Source organism: Microtus ochrogaster, chromosome 7 (assembly GCF_000317375.1).
Source record: "Microtus ochrogaster isolate Prairie Vole_2 chromosome 7, MicOch1.0, whole genome shotgun sequence".
Lineage (NCBI taxonomy): Eukaryota > Metazoa > Chordata > Mammalia > Rodentia > Cricetidae > Microtus > Microtus ochrogaster.
The window spans coordinates 73,090,496-73,112,973 of record NC_022014.1 but is presented as its reverse complement, the minus strand read 5'-3'; the positions used below and the strand labels follow the sequence as shown (position 1 = coordinate 73,112,973).

Genomic DNA, 22,478 nt, shown 5'->3' with positions numbered 1-22,478 from the left:
TATACATAGTGTCCGAAGAGAAACCCTGCTGAGTAGGAAGACTACACATTTTGCTGGCTGACTTGAGCCAAATTTGTTATTTTTATCTAAGATATTGCTCACTATACTAGTGTGGAAAGAAAGAAGATAGTGGCTCGAGAGATAGATCAAGGGTGAAGAGCACAGGCACTCTTGAGGGTTTGTTTCTCAGTTTGCTTCCCGGCATCCCACACTGAAGCATACAACTGCCGGTAACTGCAGGTCAGGGGACCCCACAACTGCCTGTAACTGCAAGTCAGGGGACCTTACAACTATCTTTAACTACAGGTCAGGTCCAGAGGAGCTTGCATCTGCCTGTAACTACAGGTTCAGGGGAGCTTGATGCTGATGTTTCTGGTCTCCATAGGCAAACACCCGTGTGCACATTCTCTCCCCCACACCCACCCACAGAGATGCACATATACATAATGCAAAATAAAATATATCTTTCAAAAAGGGATGGCAGGTTTGATACACTGCAAGGTTTTTTTTTGTCCCTTTGTGCACTAAAATTATGCCCACGATATTGAAGAGAATTTTTTTTACCAGATTTTAAAAGGTATTGAAATCAATGAAGAGACAGTAGAAGATAATATATTTAAAAAAAACTACTGAGGAGAGATTAAAAATATTAGGGCTTTTCTTCCTCCTTGAAGGAAAGAAATATTTTATTTGAATAAAATTAAGAATGTAATCCATTATATAAATCAGTTGAAAGAAAAAAAAACTATATGATCATTTCATTAGATGCTGAAAAAGCATTTGACCAAATCCAACACCCCTTCATGATAAAGGTCTTGGAGAGACCAGGGATACAAGGAAAATATCTAAATATAATAAAAGCAATACATAGCAAGCCAACAGTCAGTATCAAATTAAATGGAGAGAAATTAAGAAGTCTGTAGAAGGCAGGCAGATTAAAACTGGTCCTGAACTTGACAGGATTTTCTAATATAAATGAAAGGAAACTAGCTGTCCACTGTGGGCCTATCACCATGTTATATCCACAAAATACCCGACTAATTTAATCCTGTGTTTCTTGGCCAGGCTTTCCTGGGGTTTGATGTATGCTGTCTTTATCCTTGTCATGGCTACTTTGATGTCTCTTATTGTGAAATCTGCCCAGATTGTTGTCTTAACTGGTTTCATGGTGGTGTTCCTTCTTTTTCTCCTTTATGGCCTGTCTTTGGTAAGTTGGTGAATTCTCTCCCCCCACTTTCTCCTTCCTTCCCTTTGATCATGCACCATTGCTTGTTTCTATCTTTTCTGTTCTGTGCAGTATCTGCACAAGGCACTCTCCACGTAGAATCCAGTTGAAAATTGATGAGATATACTTTTCAAATACTGTGCTGCTCAGCTCTCAGTCCCTATAACAAATGCCGGGGACATTCAGCTAACAAGAAGGGTTTGGGTTGGGTTATTTTTCCCTATAATTTTGGAGCTCTTAGTCCAGGATTGGTTAACCCTGTTCCTCTGGCCTGTCTCTGTCATGTCAGCAGTTCATGGTAGATCAAAGTTACTCACGTCACAGCCAGCATGTTAAAAAGAAAAAGAGGTGGGGCTTTCATAAACCCCTTTAAGGACAAGCATCCAATGACAGGAGAACTTCCCACATACCCCACTTCTTAAAGATGCTATTACCTCTCGATTGTGCCTTTGGCTGGAGGCTTTAACACGGGCGCGTTTGGACAGCCCTATCCAAATAGGAAATTCCTTTGAGTGTGCTAGCGATGGCCCGCAGACTACCATAGCGGTTCATTTTTGTTTCTCTTCTCAGATAACATTAGCTTTCCTCATGAGTGTGTTGTTAAAAAAACCTTTTCTCACTGGTTTGGCCGTCTTCCTCCTCACCATCTTTTGGGGAAGTCTGGGATTCACAGCGCTGTACAGACACCTTCCTGCCTTTATGGAATGGAGCTTGTGTTTGCTTAGCCCCTTTGCCTTTACTGCCGGAATGGCCCAGGTAAGAATGAAGAACATTTGTTTTTATCTGTTTATGTGTGTGTGTGTGTGTGTGTGTGTGTGTGTGTGTGTGTGTGTACATGCACAGGCATGCTGTGACATTGGAGGTCATAGGACAGTGAGACAGATGTCAGCTCTCTCCTTCCACCACATGGGTTGTGGGGATCACACTCAGGCACTTTTACCAGCTGAACTGTCCTTGCTGTCCCCCATGTTAGTTATGTACACAGCACTATTCCTTCTATGATCTATGCAATACCCACCAAACACTAAAGTATTCTCCCCATCTTTATAGAGATAGAAGTTTAAGGGATAAGAGACATTTTTGGTTTTCTCTCTCCTATTTTTTAATTTATTTTTTTTGTAATTTTTAAGTTATAATCACATCATTTTCCCCTTTCCCTTTCCTCCATCCACCCCTTCCCATGCCCCTTCTCTTCATCTGCATCGCTCCCTTTAAAATTTGTGGTCTCCTTTTCTTTATCATTGTTTTACACACAAACACACACACACACACACACACACACACACACACACACACACACCACATGCACAGAGACACAAATGTATAAACCCACAAATACAAACTGAATCCTTTTAGTATTACTTGTATGTATGTGATTTCAGGGTTGACTACTTGATATTGGATAACCAATTAAGGGGCTCATCTTTTGGGATAACTCATTCTTCATCTGTCATCATCTTTAGTCGCCCTGTGAGAATTCCCTCTTTCACATTAGGGTAGCTATTGGTGCTAACCTTTTTCAGGTCGTGTTTAGGCATATTGTTGAAGTCTAATGAACGCAGTTCTCTGTCATTTATAGCAACTTTCCCATTCCTCTGGTTCTTAAAATCTTCTTTCGCTATCTTCTGTCCCCTGAGCCTTAGGTTCAAGTTGTGTTGTAAGTGTATGTATCAATTTCAGCAAAGAGCTCCACAACTAATGGGGCTCTTTACATTTTGACTAATTGTAGCTTTCTATAATGGTCTCCATCTGTTGCGAAGAAAAGCTCCTTTGATGAGAAGCGAGAGCTGCATTGAACTGTGGGTATAAGGATAGATATTCAAAATGCAGTTCGGATCTGTGTTGATTCAGTAAAATGACAGCAGTAGGTTTTCCTCTAAGATCAATGACCTCACCAGCCCCGGGTAGGTGTCCTGTACCAGGCACGAATTCCCTCTTGTTGAGTAAAGCATCAGTCCCATTACAGAGCTGTTGGCTAACGTCAAGGTATGGGTACCACGACTGCCTCTTTAGTTACCAGACTGGTCATTGGTGTGGTTAGTAGGCATGACAGCTGGGTATGACTCTTCGCTGCTTCCCTCCCTCGGCAGCTTGCATACTGCCATCCAGTACAATGAGAACTAGTCCTCGGGAGGAGGCTTTCCAGTTAGAACTGGGTCAAATCCCCTGAGCCTTGTGTATGAAGTGTATGGTGCCTTTAGCAATAAGGACTTACCTCCAACCTCTGGCAGACAGCAGCAATAGCCTGTGTTATTCGGGGAGTCTATTGGACTCCCATAAACAGCAACTTGAAAGGGGGGTTCTCATGACTGGTACTGAGATGATCGTTAATTTATGGCTCTAAATGTAGAATGACATTTGATGGTTGATGTGGTTCAGCATAGACTCCTAACCTAATATTTGTCTGGTTTAAGCTTGGGAAACATAAGCCTTAACAGTATCATAAGTTTTTGAAAATTAAAACTCATTGGACATTTCCACATGAAATTAAATCTCCTCCCCAAAATTTCATTTGAAATCATTTTATGTTATTGAAATTCTTCTTCTTTTTTCTGCCCAACTACTAATAAACTTTCATTTCTCCATTTTTTCACTGTGGAGTGCCCCACTGAAGAACACCTTCCCCCTTTATTCCTTTTAATCCTGATGAATTTTTGTGTTAGATATGTCTCAAATACCACTTTCCTAGTCCCTTTATCTCCTCTGAGCAGATGTCACCATCTTCTGTAGTCTGTATTAGATGGTGGCTGCTATGAATGGCGATAAGCCTGAGCTATATATGTTGTGTCTCATTTATCTTTCCCTTGATATCTAGCAGAATTAAGATTATAAATATCTTTAAAATTTTATTAATCCTTGAAAAATTTGATGTATCTCTTTTTCAGCTTATTCATTTGGACTACGACGTGAATTCTAATGCTAATTTGGACTCTCCAAACAACTCGTACCTAATCATAGCCAACCTCTTTATGTTGATTTTGGATGCTTTTCTCTATTTGGTACTGGCATTGTATTTTGACAAAATTTTGCTCAGTAAGTAGTAAAATGATTGTAATTTTATACATTTCTATTACTTGCATTTACTTAAAGTAACTGTCTATGACAGTGGTTCTCAACTCTCCTAATACTGAGACTTTAATACAGTTCCTCAGGCTGTGGTGACCCCCAACCACAATATTATTTTCATTGTTACTTTATAACTATAACTTTGCTGTCAATGTTAATCATGAAGTAAATATCTGACATTTTCAATGGTCGTAACTGACCCTTGTGAGAAGGTCATTTGAGTCCCAAAGGGGTTGTGATCCCCAGGTTTAGAACGACTCTTCTACAATATATTGAATATAAATGGTATAGCATTTTCTTTTCTAAATTTCTGAAATTACAGATACCATTTGAGAATTCCATAATGCATACAATGAAGCATGATCATGTCCACCCTCCACTCCCCTTCCAACTTACCCCCATGTCCCTTGAATATGTCTCCTTTATCTTTTTAAATAACCCAATAATTCCACACGTGCATGGGGGTGGCTATCCTCTGGAGTATGGGAAACGAGTCAGTGACCATATCCCTATAAAAGATGAGCCTCCTTTTCCCAGCATCTATGCATTAACATTATCTCTTCAGCTGGGGATGGGGCCTGGCGCTCCTCTAGCCCCCCTGTGCTGACATTTTTACTGATTTGATATTGTCTAGGTCTAATGCAGATAATCACAGCTGCTCTTGGCTCATGATTGCAGTAGTCACATCATGCCTAGAAGACAGTATTTTGCAGACCCCCCATCCTTCCATACTTACAGTCTTTATACCTCTTCTTCTACAATGGTTCCCTGAGCCTTGGTGATGGTGATGTTAATATAGATTTCCCATGTAGGGCTAAACATTCATCCCCTGACTCTTAGCACTGTGACTGGTCATTCATTGGCTGCTATCCACGGTAAAAAGACAATTTTCTGACGAAGACTGAGAATAGCTCAGGTCTTCGATGGCTAGTTTTATGTCAGCTGTGGGCTATATTACCCTTGGGCTGACGCTCTTGGGTTATATAATAAAATAGACTGAGGAAGCCACGGGAATCAAGCCAGTAAGCATCACTCTTGCATGGCTTTTGTTTCGGTTGCCATCTCCACGTTTCTGCCTTGCTTCAGTTCTTGCCCTGACTTCCCTCAGTGGCAAAGTGAAATAAACTCTCCCATCCATCCCCAAGTTACTTTGATCATGGTATCACAGCAATTAAAACCCTAACTAAGAAAATGGGTACAGACGTAAGTATTTAGAAGACTTTTTTTTAACACAAAGCTTTTTGAGTTTTATTTTGTCCTCCAGTTGGAGATTTATTTTAACATGCATGTATTTTAAAACAGTAATAGGGGCTCGAACTGTTCAGAGCAGACATTAGACAAGCACAGGGGTGAAAATTCTTAATTAAAAATTGGAACTTGCAGCCAGATATGAAGACACTTAAACAACATGGTCATTTAGCAAAATAACAATACCAAGATCTTCTCTAGGGCCCATGATCTCCAAGTCATGGGATTTTTGACCAGGATTATAGTACCAGACATGCAATTTACTCCTACGGAGCAAACCTTAAATCCAATCATAAAGTAGTTATTTACCTGCTTTCGCTAGACCATTATTGCAGGAGATACATCTTGCTCAATAGTGTTGTAACACACATGGTCCAGTCTGAACCCTGCATCTTTTAGCAGTATGAAAACTGGTCAGAAGCTTCCTGAGTAACTGGCATTAATTTCTCCATGTCCTTTTGCTAAAGTGTGTGATATCTTAGGCAATAGGATCTTACTATAGTTAAGGTGGGTGTCTAAAGACAATATCAATGTGATGTGGGAGTGATTTCTTTCTAATCTGTTGCTTTCATTGGTTAACTGATAAAGAAACTGCTTGGCCCTCTGGTAGGGTAGAATTTAGATAGGCTGAGTAAACAGAACAGAATGCTGGGAGAAAGAAGCTGAGTCAGTGAGTCGCCATGATTCTCCCACTCCAGACAGATGCAGGTTAAGATCTTCCCTGGTAAGCCACCTCGTGGGCTACATAGAATAATAGAAATGGGTTAGATCAATATGTAAGAGCTAGCCAATAAGAGGCTAGAACTAATGGGCCAGGCAGTGTTTAAAAGAATACAGTTTCCGTGTAATTATTTCGGGTAAAGCTAGCCAGGTGGCAGGAAGCAGCCTGCCGCCCTTATTACAACATCAATGCCTTTGTTTTTTGGAAATCTCTGGGGATTCTCTGACCAATAACTCATAGGAAGGTGCCTTATGCCTTGCATTCCAATTTTTTTTCAATAATTACCCATGTCTTCTAAAATGACATTGTCCATGCATGCATGGTAATTTCACTTGAACTCCTGAAATTAGCTTACTAGCTAGTGGATTTCTGTAAGGCCCTTTCATAAATTCTTAGTTTTGGTAAACTCACTCATTACTCTCTCCTCTTCCCATTCTCGCATCCCTATCAACCTTCAACCCCTTAGCCCTCAGAATCCCCCTCTTCTTTCATTTTGCATGTGTTCTACCATCCTTATACTGATATTATTTTAAGTTGGGTTGTGAGATAACAGAAGTCTAATATGGCTTTTCTCATCCTCTTCTTTTGGGTTAGCCCCATTTCTCTCCCACATGCCTCCCATACTCCCCAAGACCTTCTACCCTGGTATTCCACTCCACAACTCTCATTTTACCTCAATCTACTATGCCCCTCCTTTAATATTCTCCCAAACCCTACCCCTCTCTAGTTTCCTGTCTTCCATTTTGCTCCAAGTAAAACTCACAAAAGAAACTATTTGAAGCAAGGCTCTGCATACGAGAAAGCACATAGGGCGTTTGTCCTGCTGGGGCTGAGTTACTTCACTCAGTTTCATTTTTTCCAGTTCCATCTGTTTACTTGCAAATTTATTTTCTCTTAGAGCTTAGTAATATTTCCTGTTTATATGTACCACATTTATCCATTCATTTTCATCTTAATAGAATACTTAAGTTCCTCTTGAAACAAGTCACTCTGGCCTAAAGACGTTTTTCTTTTAGTTTACAATGCTGCATTTTTTTCATACTCTAATGTGGGCTCAGGGTAGAGCCATAGAGGTTGGTTTGCCATTCTGTGCTGAATGGAACGCAATCCTTGGAGTGGTGACTGACCTGATACTTACCTGTCCATATAGGTAAGTATGGACATCGACGTTCCCCATTATTTTTCCTGAAGTCATCTTACTGGTTTCAACACAGAAGAGCTAATAACGTGGTCCTTGAGAATGAAACAGACTCTGATCCTCCACTAAATGACTCGTTTGAACCAGTGCCTCCAGAATTCCAGGGGAAAGAAGCCATCAGGTAACAAACAAATCACAGGGAAGCGCCATGGAGAACAGGCCCCAAAAGAGGGACCTACCAGGGCAAGACACTGATGTACAAAGATCTCTTTCTGAGCCCCTCTGGACCCACATTCTCCGAGTCTACTGTTCCTACCAAAGGATGTTTTCATTGTAGATAGCTCTGTATTTCACCCCATCTTCATCATTTACACCTACTAATATCTTTTGGTTGACAAATAAATACTCCATCCCCATTCTCATCGTCTTCCTTGTCTACTCTTCATATTTTGTTCTTATGTCCTCTTGGTGATAAACAGGGTATTACCATCTTCTTTCTCTATAATCTACTTTGTCTCTTTTCAGGGCCTTCTTGGTGGATAGCATGAAAACAAAATATAAGTGATGCATAAAGGGAGGTAGAGACGTTCCAGAAAGATGGGAAGAGATGATCAGACCATAGGGCACTAATGCCCTACATTCCCCCCCCACACCCCAGAAACCACAAATGAACTGTGGTCAGTGCTGACTTCCCAACAGCTACACATCTCAGTCATCCTTATCATCTTGAATTTTGTCTGTAGCCCATCTGATGCTTTGCTTTGATAATATAAGAAACTAATGCCTGTGGTCTGCACAGGATTTGGAACATAATAGACCTTCAACTCAGAAAGTTTCTGTATGCTTCCCCCCGCCCCTTTCTTTAAGACAGGATCTTACTTTGTAAACCAGTCTGGCCTGGAACTCACAGTGTATTTCAGGCTGACTTCATATTCCTAAACTTCTTCCTTTGGTCCCAAGAGCATCACCACACTTCAATTCTACAGACGCTTCACAGCTTTTCACCATTTTCTTTTCCTTTCCTCCTCTTTTGACATTTCAAACATCTTGAGTTCTGCAGTTCTTGCTTCCTGTAGGAATCAACCTTATGTGATAATTAGTATTGTCATCCTTGCTTTATTGTCAAAGACTTGGACTCTGAATTCTGCCTTTATACCCGAGCTCTGTGTAAGTGACACAGACAGGAGTTCACTCACAGTTTTACTCCAGAGCTCAAGACATTTTGCTCTGACATGAGTCCCTTCACCTACATCATTGGAGCTCCTACTACTGATCTCATCTCCAGCTTTCTTCTCCAGTGATCTGCCTTGACCTGTGTGCAGAGCTGTGTGTATTCACATGCTAGCTACTCCCTCCTCCTCTTACATTCTGTTGAGGTACAACTGTCAGAGATGCTGCCTCTCATGGAATTCCCAGGATGCTTCTGACTGTGTCTGTGTAAAATCAAGAGCCTCCAGATTTTATCAAGCCTCCCCCAATCTCTACAATTTCTCCAAAACAGTTATTTTTAATTTTTTTGCAGGATCAGAAATCTTAGAAAGGAATATACAGGAAAGCATGGAAAAGTAGAAGCTTTAAAAGGTAATAAATAAGATTATATTTAACATAGCTGTTTGATTTAGAGACTTGTAAAACTTCAGTAGGGATGAAGAAGAGCTATTACAGACAGCTGGACCAATTTTAAGATTGATTTTACTTTGAAGATTAGTACCCACACTTGTCTATGCGGTGAGACATTGTGAACTGTGGCACCTATAACATGGCTACACATGTACTGAATGTAATCTCTTTGACACCACATCAGGTCTGGGATTTGACATATATGAAGGCCAGATCACTGCTCTTCTTGGCCACAGTGGAGCTGGGAAAACCACACTGATAAATACACTCTGTGGACTGTCACCCCCAACCACAGGTAAGAGGTCACTTATCAAAGACAAGCTCCAGGACAAACAGATAAACTGTGCTTTTCACTGGTTAACTTGCTGCACCGTGTTACTAGGACAAAAAAAAAATTCGGAATTTCTCTTAAAATGTTGCACAGTGTACCCACATGTTGAATTACATATTTCCCCATTAGCAGATACTATGTTATGTTTTCATATGTCACTTGAGAAGCTAAGAAAAACGTTAGAAGTTTCTTTATTGTTACATAATTATACAGATTTGTGAAACTGTTTGTGTTCTATACAAGTGACAATAACTGTTCAATTATTAATTGGTATTTCTGCTAGATTAGATGCTATTCTGAGCATCGAATCACTCTCCGTGTGTGTAGTATATGGATATGTGGGGGTGAGCTTGCTTGGATGAGCACATGTGGAAGCTGATGATACAACACCTTTCTCAACCACTTCTTCACCTCTTTGTTTCAAATGATTTTTTTTTTAGTTTAAAAATTCTTTTTAAAGTTTCATATGCGTGTACAGTGTATCTGGGTCATATCCATTCTGCACTCCTGCTCTTCAGCACCTCCCAGTCCCACCCCAACTTCATGCTTCGTGTCTTTAAAATAATTATAAATCCAAGCAGAGCAGTACTGCCCATATGAGCATGTGTGTGGTCCTCCTCTGGGGCACAGACAACCGATCTTCACACACAAAGTAACTCTGCCTCTCTCAGAAGCCATTAGCTCTTCAGCTTAAAGTGGGGCATTGGGAACCCTTCTCCCATCCATGCTGGAAGTTTGAAGTCTCTTCCTATTGCCTTCACCTTATTCTTTGAAGTAAGGTTTTGCACTTAACCTTATACTCCATGTTTTGGCCAGGCTCAGGGTTTCAATGAGTTCAAAGGCTCTTCCTTTCTTCACCCATCTTTCCCCACACTAGGTCTGTGGTCCATGCTGCCACACTCACACACACTCAGGTTTTATATGATTTTGAAGATCTAAACCCCAGTTCCCACATGGCATAATAAACACTTTACCCTCTCTGTGTTGCAAGCAGACAAAATATGCTTGAACAAATCTTGTGATGTACATAATTTATACCTTGCCCTAATGGTAACTCCTTATTTTCTCTGCGTAGGTTCTGTCACCATCTATAATCAGACACTTTCAGAAATGGATGACTTTGATGCTGTCGTCAAGCTCACTGGAGTTTGTCCGCAGTCCAATATACAATTTGGTTTTCTCACCGTAAGAGAAAATCTCAGACTTTTTGCTAAAATAAAGGGAATTCTGCCACATGAAGTAGAGCAGGAGGTAAATGAACATGTCCACTGTTACACAACAATGAACGTGAAACTGATCACTTAGAAAATATTAAATGTGCTTGTGTTGTCTGTACACATTTGCCATATAAAGTTAGGCACACAGGATCTTTCTGAAGACAGAAAACTGTTTTAAACATAAGGGAGCCAGAGTGATTCATACCTGTCATCCCAGCACTTGGGAGGCGGAGGCAGGAGTATTGCTGAAGTTTAAGCCAGCCTGGGTTACAGAGGGGAGACTTGATCTCAACAAAAAATAAGAACAAACATCTTAGACTTTAGACTAAATATTCTTTATTTTGTTAGGTACAGCGAGTTTTGCGGGACTTAGAAATGGAAAATACTCAAGACATTCTTGCTCAGAGTTTAAGTGGTGGACAAAAAAGGAAACTGACTTTTGGGATTGCCATTTTAGGAGACCCTCAGGTAAGGTGATCAAAAACCACTCATGAAATCAGATTGAAGATGCAGAAGCTATTATATTCAATAAATCTGATAAATTTAAGAAAACTTTTATGCACAAATGCCAATACTTTGACACCTCAATGGGTGGGTTTTTTGTTGTTTTTTTTTTTTTTTAAGAATAATCGTGCCCCAGAGGGACAAATGAAGCTGTGGTATTTTCTACTGTCCAGGTTTTGCTACTGGATGAGCCAACCGCTGGGTTGGACCCACTTTCAAGGCATCGCATATGGAACCTCCTGAAAGAGAGGAAAGTGGACAGAGTAATTGTCTTTAGTACCCAGTTCATGGATGAGGCTGATATCCTGGCTGGTAACTATGGTTTTGTTTTTCATGTTTCATAGTGAGAAAGAAGGACTTAAAGATGGCTTGCAGACAGGCCCCATAGACACATCTCACTAGTGACAGCCACAGCCAACACAGGAGACTTGCTTCTACCCATTTGACTCTCTGTGTTCCAGGTGAAGGGCTTTGCCCCATGAATGCAGTCGTAACCCATCACAGAGAAGGGAAGGTTGTAAAACAGGCAGTACTATCTCAAACATGCTTTATTCCACGTGGATAGATGTCAGCAGGCTTGAAATATGTAAATGCTTGATAACTTTCTGGACTACTCAGAGGAGAAGCAAACATTTCCGTTACCAGAGTACCTAGAAAGTCACAGAAGGAGTATGCCACTATTCTAGTGTGGCATGCTTCTAAATCGCCGTTGGTTCATGGATTTTGATTTTTCACATTTATGAATACTGAAAAATCATCCTTTGTTAAAATTTATCTTTTGGTTATTTCCAAATAGACAGGAAGGTGTTTATATCCAATGGGAGACTGAGGTGTGCAGGGTCTTCTCTGTTCCTGAAGAAGAAATGGGGCATTGGCTATCATCTAAGGTACAGATGCATGCTGAACCCACTGGTGACAGGCACCATCTCTTTCATTTTGGATAATCACATAATTATTATAAATGAATCTTTAAAAACAATAAAAATAACATTATCCTGGGGATTCAATAGACCTCACTGTTTCTTTTTAAATTTCTTCTATTTTAATTTAATTTTTAAGTTCATTTTACATTCCATCCACAGTTCTCCCCACCCCACCCCTCCTTCTGTTCCCTGCCTGTCCCCCAGCCCACCCCCTACCACTCCTCCCAATATTTAAGGGCTTTCTACAGTACCAGCATTATCCATTGTTACAAGCAGAATAAATAATTTCCCTCCCATACTCATTGGTACCTTGACAAGTCTCTGTGAAGGTCTTTGTATTTGTCATGTTTCTGTCTTAGGGAGGATATCTGTTACCTCCTCCTTCATCATGCTCAACCCTGTATAAACATTACTCATGTATATGTGTGTGCCATGTGTGAGCATGCACGTATGTGTATGGTTGTTCACATAGACCACATTACAGCATTAGATACCTGGAGCTAGAGTTATAGGTAATTGTGAGTTATCATATGGAGGTGCTTAGAACGAAGCCTACCTCTTGTGTAAGAGCAAAGAGTTCTCTTAACCCCTGAGCTCTCTCTCCAGTTCCTTTATCTGTTCTTAGAGGCTGTTTCATTGTTTAATTAATTTCTTTGGTCTTCAGTGACTTCATCTGTAAATATACAGTACTACCTATTTTTTGGTTAATGGTAATGGATGAACACTTGACAGAACACAAAGCACTTAACTGAGTTAACACAGTTTCCCTCTCCCTAATGTTTCCTGAAAACCTCTTGCTTTGCATTGCAATCCTGCTGCAAGCCATGTCAGGGAAGGGGCTGAATTTCTTCTGCCTGGTATACCTGATAATGCTACGCACAGCACTTTCATAGCACAGACCAGTTTTGTCATTACATTTAGATTCATGTAATCAGTGATGTGTGATGTTTGTACGGCTAAGTTACCTCGGTACATTTCAGTGGACATGACTAACAATGGTGTTTCTAAAATTCCACATTTCATAAAAAACTTCATAGACTCTTCTCAAAGACTTCATCTATTACTTGAATAAATTTTACACAAAATGATAAAACTATCTAGCATGTATTAAGAGTTCACTTCATGAAAGACCCAGCACTATCTCATAAATACTGCTTCATTCTGCCTGTTAAGGTTGATGTAAGAGCTGGGTATTATTTTATCTCATAGATAAAATTCTCATATTCGGGAGATGGTGGCCAGCTCACCTGGCCTCTGGGACCTGTATAATATAATGTCAATACTATATTCTTAATGACTACAAGATTATCTCCATCTTTCTTTTACTGGTTTTAAGTGTTTGCAGAGCTCATGAATAGCTGAAAAAGAAGAATTCATAACTGGGTTTTCTTAGTAGGTGGAGACCTGATTGGTATTTCCAGTTACTTTGCCCTTCTCAGGATTTCATTATTTCTTTCCTTCAAATGAAAGCCCTTGAATTGTCTTAAATGAATCTCACCTTTTCTTTTACTAGTTCCTCTCCTATGTTGTACAGACTGTTTAGATTATATTAGTATCATTGCATCTAGTTTCCCCTCTGTAAATTGCACAATTTTGTCTTATGAATATTGATAAGACAAACAGGCAACATAAGCTGATTTTAGAGGCAGTGTTAGATAAAATGACTTTGTCTTACTTTTTTTGAATATTAGTTTGCATCTGAATGAAATATGTGATCCAGAGAGTGTAACGTCACTGGTCAAAAAGCACATCCCTGATGCCAGAGTGACCACACAAAGTGAAGAAAGGCTCGTCTTTATCTTGCCCCTGGAAAGGACAAACAAATTTCCAGGTAATCCTGAGCAAGTTACGTCACTCTCTGCCCTTCAGATTTCTCACTTGCATAAAAAAAAATGGCAGTCATACCTTTATGGGTCTGTTCTGATGATTAAATTATTATGTAAAACCTTTAAATATGTTGTTAAATATCTATAACATATAAAGGGACTATGTCAAAACAAAGTTATGGTGACTGTGGTGTTTCTCTAGCTTTGAGTTAACAGGACTTGTGAACATCAGATGAAAAGAGTGAATGCTGTCATTTTAAATCATGACCCATCCTCCCATCGGAAGATCAGAAATGGCAGCATTCTTCATTTTAAGAATCATTTCTTTTAAGGATCATTTAGTCACAACAACAAACACAATAAGTGTACCACATGTAGTTAGGAGAGGATGGGGGGGGGGGGCTGAGGAGAGAATATGATCAAAATATGCTGTGTTCACATATGAAATTCTCAAAGAATAAATGAAATTTTGTATACTAAAAAGGGAAGAAATGAACTCATCTTGGAAGCAGGGACAGGGACATCTAATTTAGTATTAGATGCACATACAATGTCCTCGAGATACATATCATTGTAGCTACAAATATTCTCTATCTCCCTGGTCCCCCTGCACAGGTTTCTCTCCACCTATTAGGTCCTATAGCGAGTTCTCGCAGCTGCTTATAAAATAACCACTCCGAGGCTTAATATTAATTCCAAGTATACTACTTGGCCTATTAGCTCAGGCTTTTTTTGACTAACTCTTACATCTTAAATGAACCAACTTCTATGATTTTATATTTTACCACAAGGCTTGTGGTTTGTTACCTCACATCTTGCTTCTTGGGCGGCTATATGGCGTTCCTCTGACTCTGCCTTCTTTTTTCCTCTATCTCTGCTTAGATTTCCACTTTGCTATATTCTGCTCTGCCATAGGCCAAAGTAGTTTTTTTATTAACCAATGATAATAAAACATATTCATAGCATACAGAGGGGAATCCTACATCATCTGCCATTTTCTGTCTAAATAAAAAGGGAAGTTTTAACTTTAACATAGTAAAATTACACATAACAGGTATCAAGTAAGAGTGACAGTTACAATATTTTCTGTGAGTCTAAAGTTTCATATCTAATTTATTTTTATCATATCTAAGGAAAGTTATAAGTATCTAATCTTCAACTCCATCAAAGATCCTAGAAGGATATATTATTACCTAAGTTAACAGGAAGTGCATTGTAAGTAACTTCCAAAACTCTAGAATTGACAGAGGCATCTTGATGTGGGATTCCCCTCTATATGCTCCAAATATCATTGGTTAATAAAGGAACTGCTTTGGGCCTATAGCAAAGCTATAGGGGAACAGAGCTAGGTGGGGAAAACTAAACAGAGTGCTGGGAGAAAGGAAGCAGAGTCAGGGAGAAGACATGTAGCCCCACCAGAGCCAGCGAGAACTATAGCAGGTAAGCCATAGCCAAATGGCAATATACAGATTAATAGAAATGGGTTAAATTAATATGTAAGAGTTAGCCAATAAGAAGCTAGAGCTAATGTGCCAAGCGGCGATTTAAATAATAAAATTTTTGTGTCATTATTTTGGGGCTAAGTGGCCAGGAACTAACTAGTGGCCTCCTCTTATAACATCTTGCTGCCTAGACAGTCACTCAAAGTTCTGTAATGTTGGGGCATCCATCTTCGGCCTACAGGCCCATAGTACCCAGCAGACTTTTCCATGAAGCACGAAATTTCAAAGGCAGTTCCACCTATATTGGCAGTTTGTCAGTCACTTTTTTCTGTGTCCTGCAGAATGTATGGCAGACTCTTTGATGAAGCAGGAACCCTGAAGGACTGTCTTACCTTCTTTAGGCAAGTTCTATAGTCATTTTTCTGTGGGTCCTGCATGTCCAGTTTATATAGCATACCATCAAGAAGTTCAAGCAAGAGCAGTTTCTTGCTGAAATGGCTAGCCTTGTCACATTGAAGGCAAATTCCATAATGAGTTTCTCCAGTGTCCATCAACCTCTCTGAAGTAATTTGTGCTGCCAGAAGCAGACATGCCTCACAGTCAAGAAAAGTCTAAATTCTTAAAACATTTTAAATGCCATATCCTGTAGGTCTTTGAAGTGTTATGGATTATCTATCTAATTGAAATACATCATTTTGAGAATTTTGGCATAGTTTTCTCCAAACTGCTTCCTGATTTTTGTTGTACAAAGTATTTATTTTTCAGGTTCACAAAGACTTCTCAGGGAGTCTTGTTCCATCAAACCACATTATTCTGGAAGAAATCCAAAGATTCCCATCTTCCATGGAAACAAAAGAAGAACCTCTTTTTTCAAAGTAACATATACATAGACTCAAATTTTGAAGTTAAGATACTTTTAAAATATATATGCTGGTTTAGCTTAGAAGCCCCCAGAATCAAATGTCTCTGTAGTCAAAAAAAATAAAAGAAAATGCAATAATATATACAATCCAGACTCTCTGTGTGTTTTCCATCTTTACTTGGCCTAACATATATATTATTCTATTTCTTTTTAAGTATTTTTAAAACATTATTTTAAACTATGACTATTTCTACTCTTTCTTTTCTCTTTTCCAAGCCTATGCACGTTTATTATACACACTATTTCTTGTTTAGAGGTCTTTTGTGTCTGAATTTGTCCTATTGTATATCTGAAATCCTTTTTTGACAAGGAGCATTTTTTAAAATGGTAAAAAATGTGTGATCGTGGAGGCCCAGCTGCTGGCTCCACCTCTCTCAGCATTTCAGTATGGTGGAGGCACATTTACCACCTGCTCTGGGACTGCTGGGTGTGAGCTGTGCTCACACTCAACTCTGGGAAGCACCATGCAGCACATAAACCTTTTTAAAAAATTTTTGTCTGAGTAAAAGCTAAATCTGCTATACAGCATGTTATGCAGCCTGGAAATGTCTCTGTGTATGGCAGCAGAAATCTGCCATGTTCTCTTGCCCCTGCACACCTAGCAAACCTGATCCCAGCCACCTCAAGCTGAGCCATGAGCGTGCGTGCTCAGCTATGTTCCTCCTGACCCAGAGAGAGTGTACAAGCACCTGGACCTGAAGTGGATAGCAAGCCACATGGGATAGCCCCAAACATTTGGGTTCCAGATGTAACTATAAACATTCTCCATCTCTCTGGTCCCCCTGCACAGGTTTCTCTCCACCCATCAGGCCCCACTCACTCACAGCTGCTTATAAAATAAGCACTCTGAGGCTTAATATTAATAACATACTCTTTGGCCTATTAGCTCAGACTTCTTATTGACTAGCTCTACATCTTAAACTAACCCATTTCCATTCCTTTATATTTTACCACAAGACTCATGGTTCGTTACCTCACATTTTGCTTCTTGGGCAGCTACATGGCATCCTTCTGACTCTGCCTTATTTTTTCCTATATCTCTGCTTGTATCTCCTGCCTTTCCCTAATCTGCCCTGCCATAGACCAAAGTAGATTCATTATTAACCAATGGAAATATAAAACATATTTGCAGCATACACAGGGAAATACCACATCATATCCTCCTGAAGACAGAAATCTTTATGAAGGTTGAACAACAATGGCTTACTCGACTATCTTTTAAAATGTGTTGCAAAGTGCCGAATCATTTAGACCAGTGGTTCTCAACCTTCCTAATGCTATGACCTTTTAATACAGTTCCTCATGTTGTGGTGACCCCAAACCATAACATTATTTCCATTGTTACTTCATAACTGTCATTTTGCTACTGTTATAAACTATGATGTAAATATCTAATATGCAGGATACCTGATATTCAATCCCCAGGGGGTTGAGACCCACAGGTTGAGAACCACTGATTTAGAAAATGTTTGAAGGGTGGACTTAAGAAAGAAGGAACACTTATCTTTTTTTTTAGCATATAATTAGGATAGCTTCAATTTCCAACATCATTTACAAATTCTTAAAATGGCCTCCCAATCCCTCACATGGATCTACCTTATGTCAGCATTTCTGAGTAATTCTTATAGTAGGCTTAGAAGGGAAAGGAGGAAGGAAGGAAGTGAGGAAAGGAGAGATAAAGAGGGGATAAGAGAGAGAGAGAGAAAGAGAGAAAGAGAGAAAGAGAGAGAGAGAGAGAGAGAGAGAGAGAGAGAGAGAGAGAGAGAGAGAGAATATGAATACAGGAGCAGAATGTCTTCCAGGGAGAGCAGAAAGGCAGACATGTACTTTGTCTACTTTGTCCTGTCTTTAATTTGTATTTTTCACATGAGTCCATGGAAATTACTTATCTCTGTAAGTATCAGTGATTTTGCATTTGTTACCGTGGCAATTGGAAAGAAAATGGCCCCCAACAGGTGTGGCACTGCTAGCAGATATGGCTTTGTTGGAGTAGGTGTAGCCTTGTTGCAGGAAGTGTGTCACTGTGGAGGTGGGCTTTGAGGCCTCATATATGCTCAGGCAATGCCCAGTGTTGGAGATCACTTTCTGTTGCCTGCAACAGACTCTCAGCTACTTCTTCAGCACCATGCCTGCCTGTGTGTCACCATGTCACCCCACAAAGACAATGGACTAAACATCTGAAAATGTAAGCCACCCCAATTAATTTTTTTCCTTCATAAGAGTTGCTGTGACCTTGGTGTCTCTTCACAGCAATAGAAACCCTAACTAAGACAGTTATTATAGTTTTTTAACTAATCTTTACCTAAAATAAAAACGTTTTGTTCTCCAGATACTCATCTTTAATCATAGCTTAGACCCCCCCCCCACCACGCTCCCATAAGAGAATTTAAAATAGGATGAAAGGGGTTGGAGAGATGGCTCAGTAGTTAGGAGTGCTTGTTATTTTCCAGGGGCCCTAAGTTCACTTCCTAGCACCTATTTCAAGCAGGTCACAACTATCTATAGCTCCTCTGGAATTCATGGTAACACACACACACACACACACCTAAAATTTTGAAATTTAAACTACTTAATATTTTGATGTGTACAAGTGAGTTACCTACATGTACACCTGTGTACCGTGTGCACACATGATGTCCCTGGAAGTCAGAAGAGGGCATCAGATCCCCCAGACCTGGGGTTGCAGGTGTCTGTGAGCTGTCATGTGGGTGCTGGGAACAGTACAAGAATAGCATGTACTCTTAGGCACTGAATCATCTCTTCAGCCTCTGGAATGAAAAGGTTTTAAATACATCAATTTTTGAAAACCTGTGTAGTTTTCTGAGTATGGAAACATAAAGGTTTATGTTATATTTTGATGCTGAAGGAACCATGAAAATGAATATATTCTATAGTTATGTTTTATAATTTAAGTGAACATTAATATGTTTATGATAAAAGTCGCATAAATTATTATTAATATTTTCTTGCTCTGAAGGGTATTATTAACTGCTTCATTATAATTTATACTGTAATCTACTTTGTGCCTACTTTTAGACCTTTACAGGGAACTTGATAGGTGTTCTAACCAAGGCATTGAGAATTATGGTGTTTCCATGACAACTCTGAATGAGGTGTTCCTGAAATTAGAAGGGAAGTCAGTGACTGACGAATCAGGTAAGAGGCGGGGAGAAGATGGAGAAGGGAAGGGGGCTTTGTTGGTACTAGCCTTGGGAAAAAGTAGAGAAGAGATACAGACTTAGAGGAGATGGCAGTGTACCACACTACTAGGACACTAGGTCCTCATAGAATAGACAATAAATATGAGGTGCCCTATTACCTGAATATAAAAGGCTGTGGGGAATGGAAAATTACGCTGAAAAATAAATTCATTCATTTTTGAGACGGTTTCATGGAGTAGCTCTGACTGCTTGGAGATCAAGCTGGCTTTGAACTCGCAGAGATCTATTTGATTCTGCCTACAAAGTGCTGGAGAGAAAAGCAGGTACTTCTACACTCAGCCATGCACTTTTATTTTTCAGTATCATGATAGGCAAGAGATGTGTTACTGTCTTTTACCCTTACTTAACTTGTACATGTTTTATAATTTTCTAGAAATTTCATTTTTTTCTCCAGGTTTCTAATAAAAAGAAGCCAAGTTTTATCTAGGTTTTTGTAAAGTGGCTGTATCAAAATTGTCATATCTACCATCTTTGTGTTCTTGAAGGAAGGAGAGGTTTCTATATGTATTATCTTTGTTATTTTAGCCAGAAATATAAAGGTGGTAACAAGACTGTAACAAGGTATAACAAGAACACTTTTGCATGGATTAATTTTCATGGATTTCCTAGAATATGTCTTAGAAAGCTGCATGTGCCTTTTTAAAAAAATTGCAATTTTTTATTTACTGCTCAAATCGTTTTAATTTTCTCCCATTTGATCAGTATTTGCTTTAATATAGTCATGAATTCGATTGCGTATTTGCTCCCAACATTAATGCTGAAACTTCTCAGTGAGCAAATGGCTGTGGGAAAGGTTAAGCAATGCATAAATAAACTGGCATCTTCCAAATGTTTGATCTTATGTTTCAGATATTGGAAGCAGTGGGCACTTAGAAAGTGAAGGGGCGGAAGCCATGGGAAGCCTTGCTGAGCTGGAGCAAATGGTGTCCTCCCGAGATTCATCGGGAGACATGAAGAGTGGCATGGCGCTGTGGAGGCAGCAGCTCTGTGCTGTTGCCAAGGTTCGCTTCCTCAAGCTCAAGAGAGAAAGGAAAAGCCTGATGACTGTGTGAGTCTTCCATGGGTTGAGAGCACAGTGCAAAAAGTAGATAAAATAAACTTCAGCAATTGTGTAAGTCTTCTAAATGTTTCATAAAAACCTACCCTTGTGGATATGAAATAAAAATAAGTAAAGTTTAGGGTGATTGTATTTGCACACAGATTCTGTCCTTACCAAAGACCTCATTCTCTGCTTTCCCCAGACACCAAAATCTCTTAACATTTTCCATAGTATGAGGTAGGGAGATACACAGAGGGAGAGAGGGAGATGATATTCAGATGAATAAATGTACAGATAGGTAGGTAGGTAGGTAGATAGATGATGATAGGTAGATAGATGATAGATAGATAGACAGACAGATAGATAGATAGATAGATAGATAGATAGATAGATAGATAGATAGATAGATATAAGATAGATAGATAGATAGATAGATAGATAGATAGATAGATAGATAGATAGATAGATAGATAGATAGATGCATGAATGCATACATACATACATAGAGGTTGATTTTAAGGAATTTATTTGTACTAGATAGATGGATAGATGATAGATAGATAGATAGATAGATAGATAGATAGATAGATAGATAGGGGTTGATTTTAAGGAATTTACAATAGATAGATAGATGGATGGATGTTGATTTTAAGGAATTTACGATAGATGATAGATAGATAGATAGATAGATAGATAGATAGATAGATAGATAGATAGAGGAATTTACTTGCGATAGATAGATAAATAGATAGTTTACTTGCACTAGATAGATAAATGATAGATAGATAGATAGATATAAGATAGATAGATAGATAGATAGATAGATAGATAGATAGATAGATAGATAGATAGATAGATAGATGTTGATTTTAAGGAATTTGCTTGCACTACTATATGGATTGGAAACTGAAATTCGTAGGAGAAATCAGCAGCCCGAAAAGTCCATTACTGTCGGTGTTCCTGCCAACAAGTTGGGCACTGAGACTCTGTGCCTCTTTTTTAACTTCTCAAAGTCATCTAGAACCTGTTGTAAAGGCCAAACCCCTGCAACTTCCACCTAATTGGTAAGTGGTGCCTCCTGGCAAAAACCTGCCTCTACTCTCAGGAGCCTTCTTTACTCAAATATTTGCAAGCGTGCCTACACGTAGTCCTGGTGTTTAATGTTTGCACATACATTAAAATAAATCAGACATAAGCCATTGTATTATCTTTTTATTGCTGTAATGGAATGCCCAAAATGAGGAACTTATAAAGAGGAAATCTGTACTGCTTCCCAGCCAAGTAGGTTCCTATTCAAGGCCAGGGTGCTCTTGAATTTCCACAGTTCCATTTAAGGTCATATCCCAGTACCCTAAGTTTCATACAGGTTCACCCTATCTCCTGGCTCTTGCGTACTTCCACTCCCTCTGCAATGCTTCCTGGGCATTAGAGGGTGTGCTCTCAGTGACTTGTTTGGGGCTACGTTCCCATCCTCTGCTTATTTTCTATATCTTAGGCAGCCACGAGTCTCTCCATTACTCATTGTAAGAAGGGTCTTCTCTGATTAGGCTGAGAGCTGCCTTTGTCTCCAGGTGTGAATGGTTTTTCCTGCTATGCCAGTTTAGTTAACCACCAGGAATATGCTTTCCACGTAGGCTTTCTATCTCCCCAGACCTGAGTGCTTAGACAAGCTGGCAGTGCCGGACATTTGTCCCCACTGCTTTTTTCTTCCAGTCATTTCAGAGTATCAGGTCTCACAGGAGATTTTAGTATGCCTGTGTTCCCAGTACTCAAGAAGTGGAAGTAGGAGCGTCCGAAATTCTAGAACATTCTCAGTTACATAACGAATTCAAAGCCCTCCTGAACTATGCCAGGACCTGTTTAAAACAAATCAGAGATGGAAGGCCCAAAGAAAATGTCAAAAGCAGGAGTAGGTACTCAGAGAAAGGTCAAAGCTGTACCCTTTCATTTTAGAAAGAAGGAGGAGGAAGGATCAGGATTTGAATGTCCCCATGCCCATGTTTTATCCCTATCCATTATCTACTAAAACCTAGCG

At 39.5% G+C, this 22,478-nt stretch overlaps 1 protein-coding gene across 3 annotated transcripts in view; it reads left to right on the top strand.

Moving 5' to 3' along the window:
• The window catches only part of Abca9 (ATP binding cassette subfamily A member 9), a 73,653-nt gene that overhangs the window by 10,182 nt on the left and 40,993 nt on the right, over positions 1-22,478 (top strand). For all 3 annotated transcript variants that reach the window (XM_005350663.3, XM_026780699.1, XM_026780700.1), the window contains 13 exons: positions 1,066-1,207; positions 1,796-1,981; positions 4,111-4,258; positions 7,411-7,579; positions 8,921-8,979; positions 9,203-9,313; positions 10,425-10,600; positions 10,915-11,034; positions 11,244-11,382; positions 11,867-11,957; positions 13,685-13,824; positions 19,220-19,339; positions 20,254-20,452. In XM_005350663.3, coding sequence (XP_005350720.1) covers positions 1,066-1,207; positions 1,796-1,981; positions 4,111-4,258; positions 7,411-7,579; positions 8,921-8,979; positions 9,203-9,313; positions 10,425-10,600; positions 10,915-11,034; positions 11,244-11,382; positions 11,867-11,957; positions 13,685-13,824; positions 19,220-19,339; positions 20,254-20,452 — 1,800 coding nt within the window. The remainder of the gene's footprint in view (positions 1-1,065; positions 1,208-1,795; positions 1,982-4,110; positions 4,259-7,410; positions 7,580-8,920; positions 8,980-9,202; positions 9,314-10,424; positions 10,601-10,914; positions 11,035-11,243; positions 11,383-11,866; positions 11,958-13,684; positions 13,825-19,219; positions 19,340-20,253; positions 20,453-22,478) is intronic.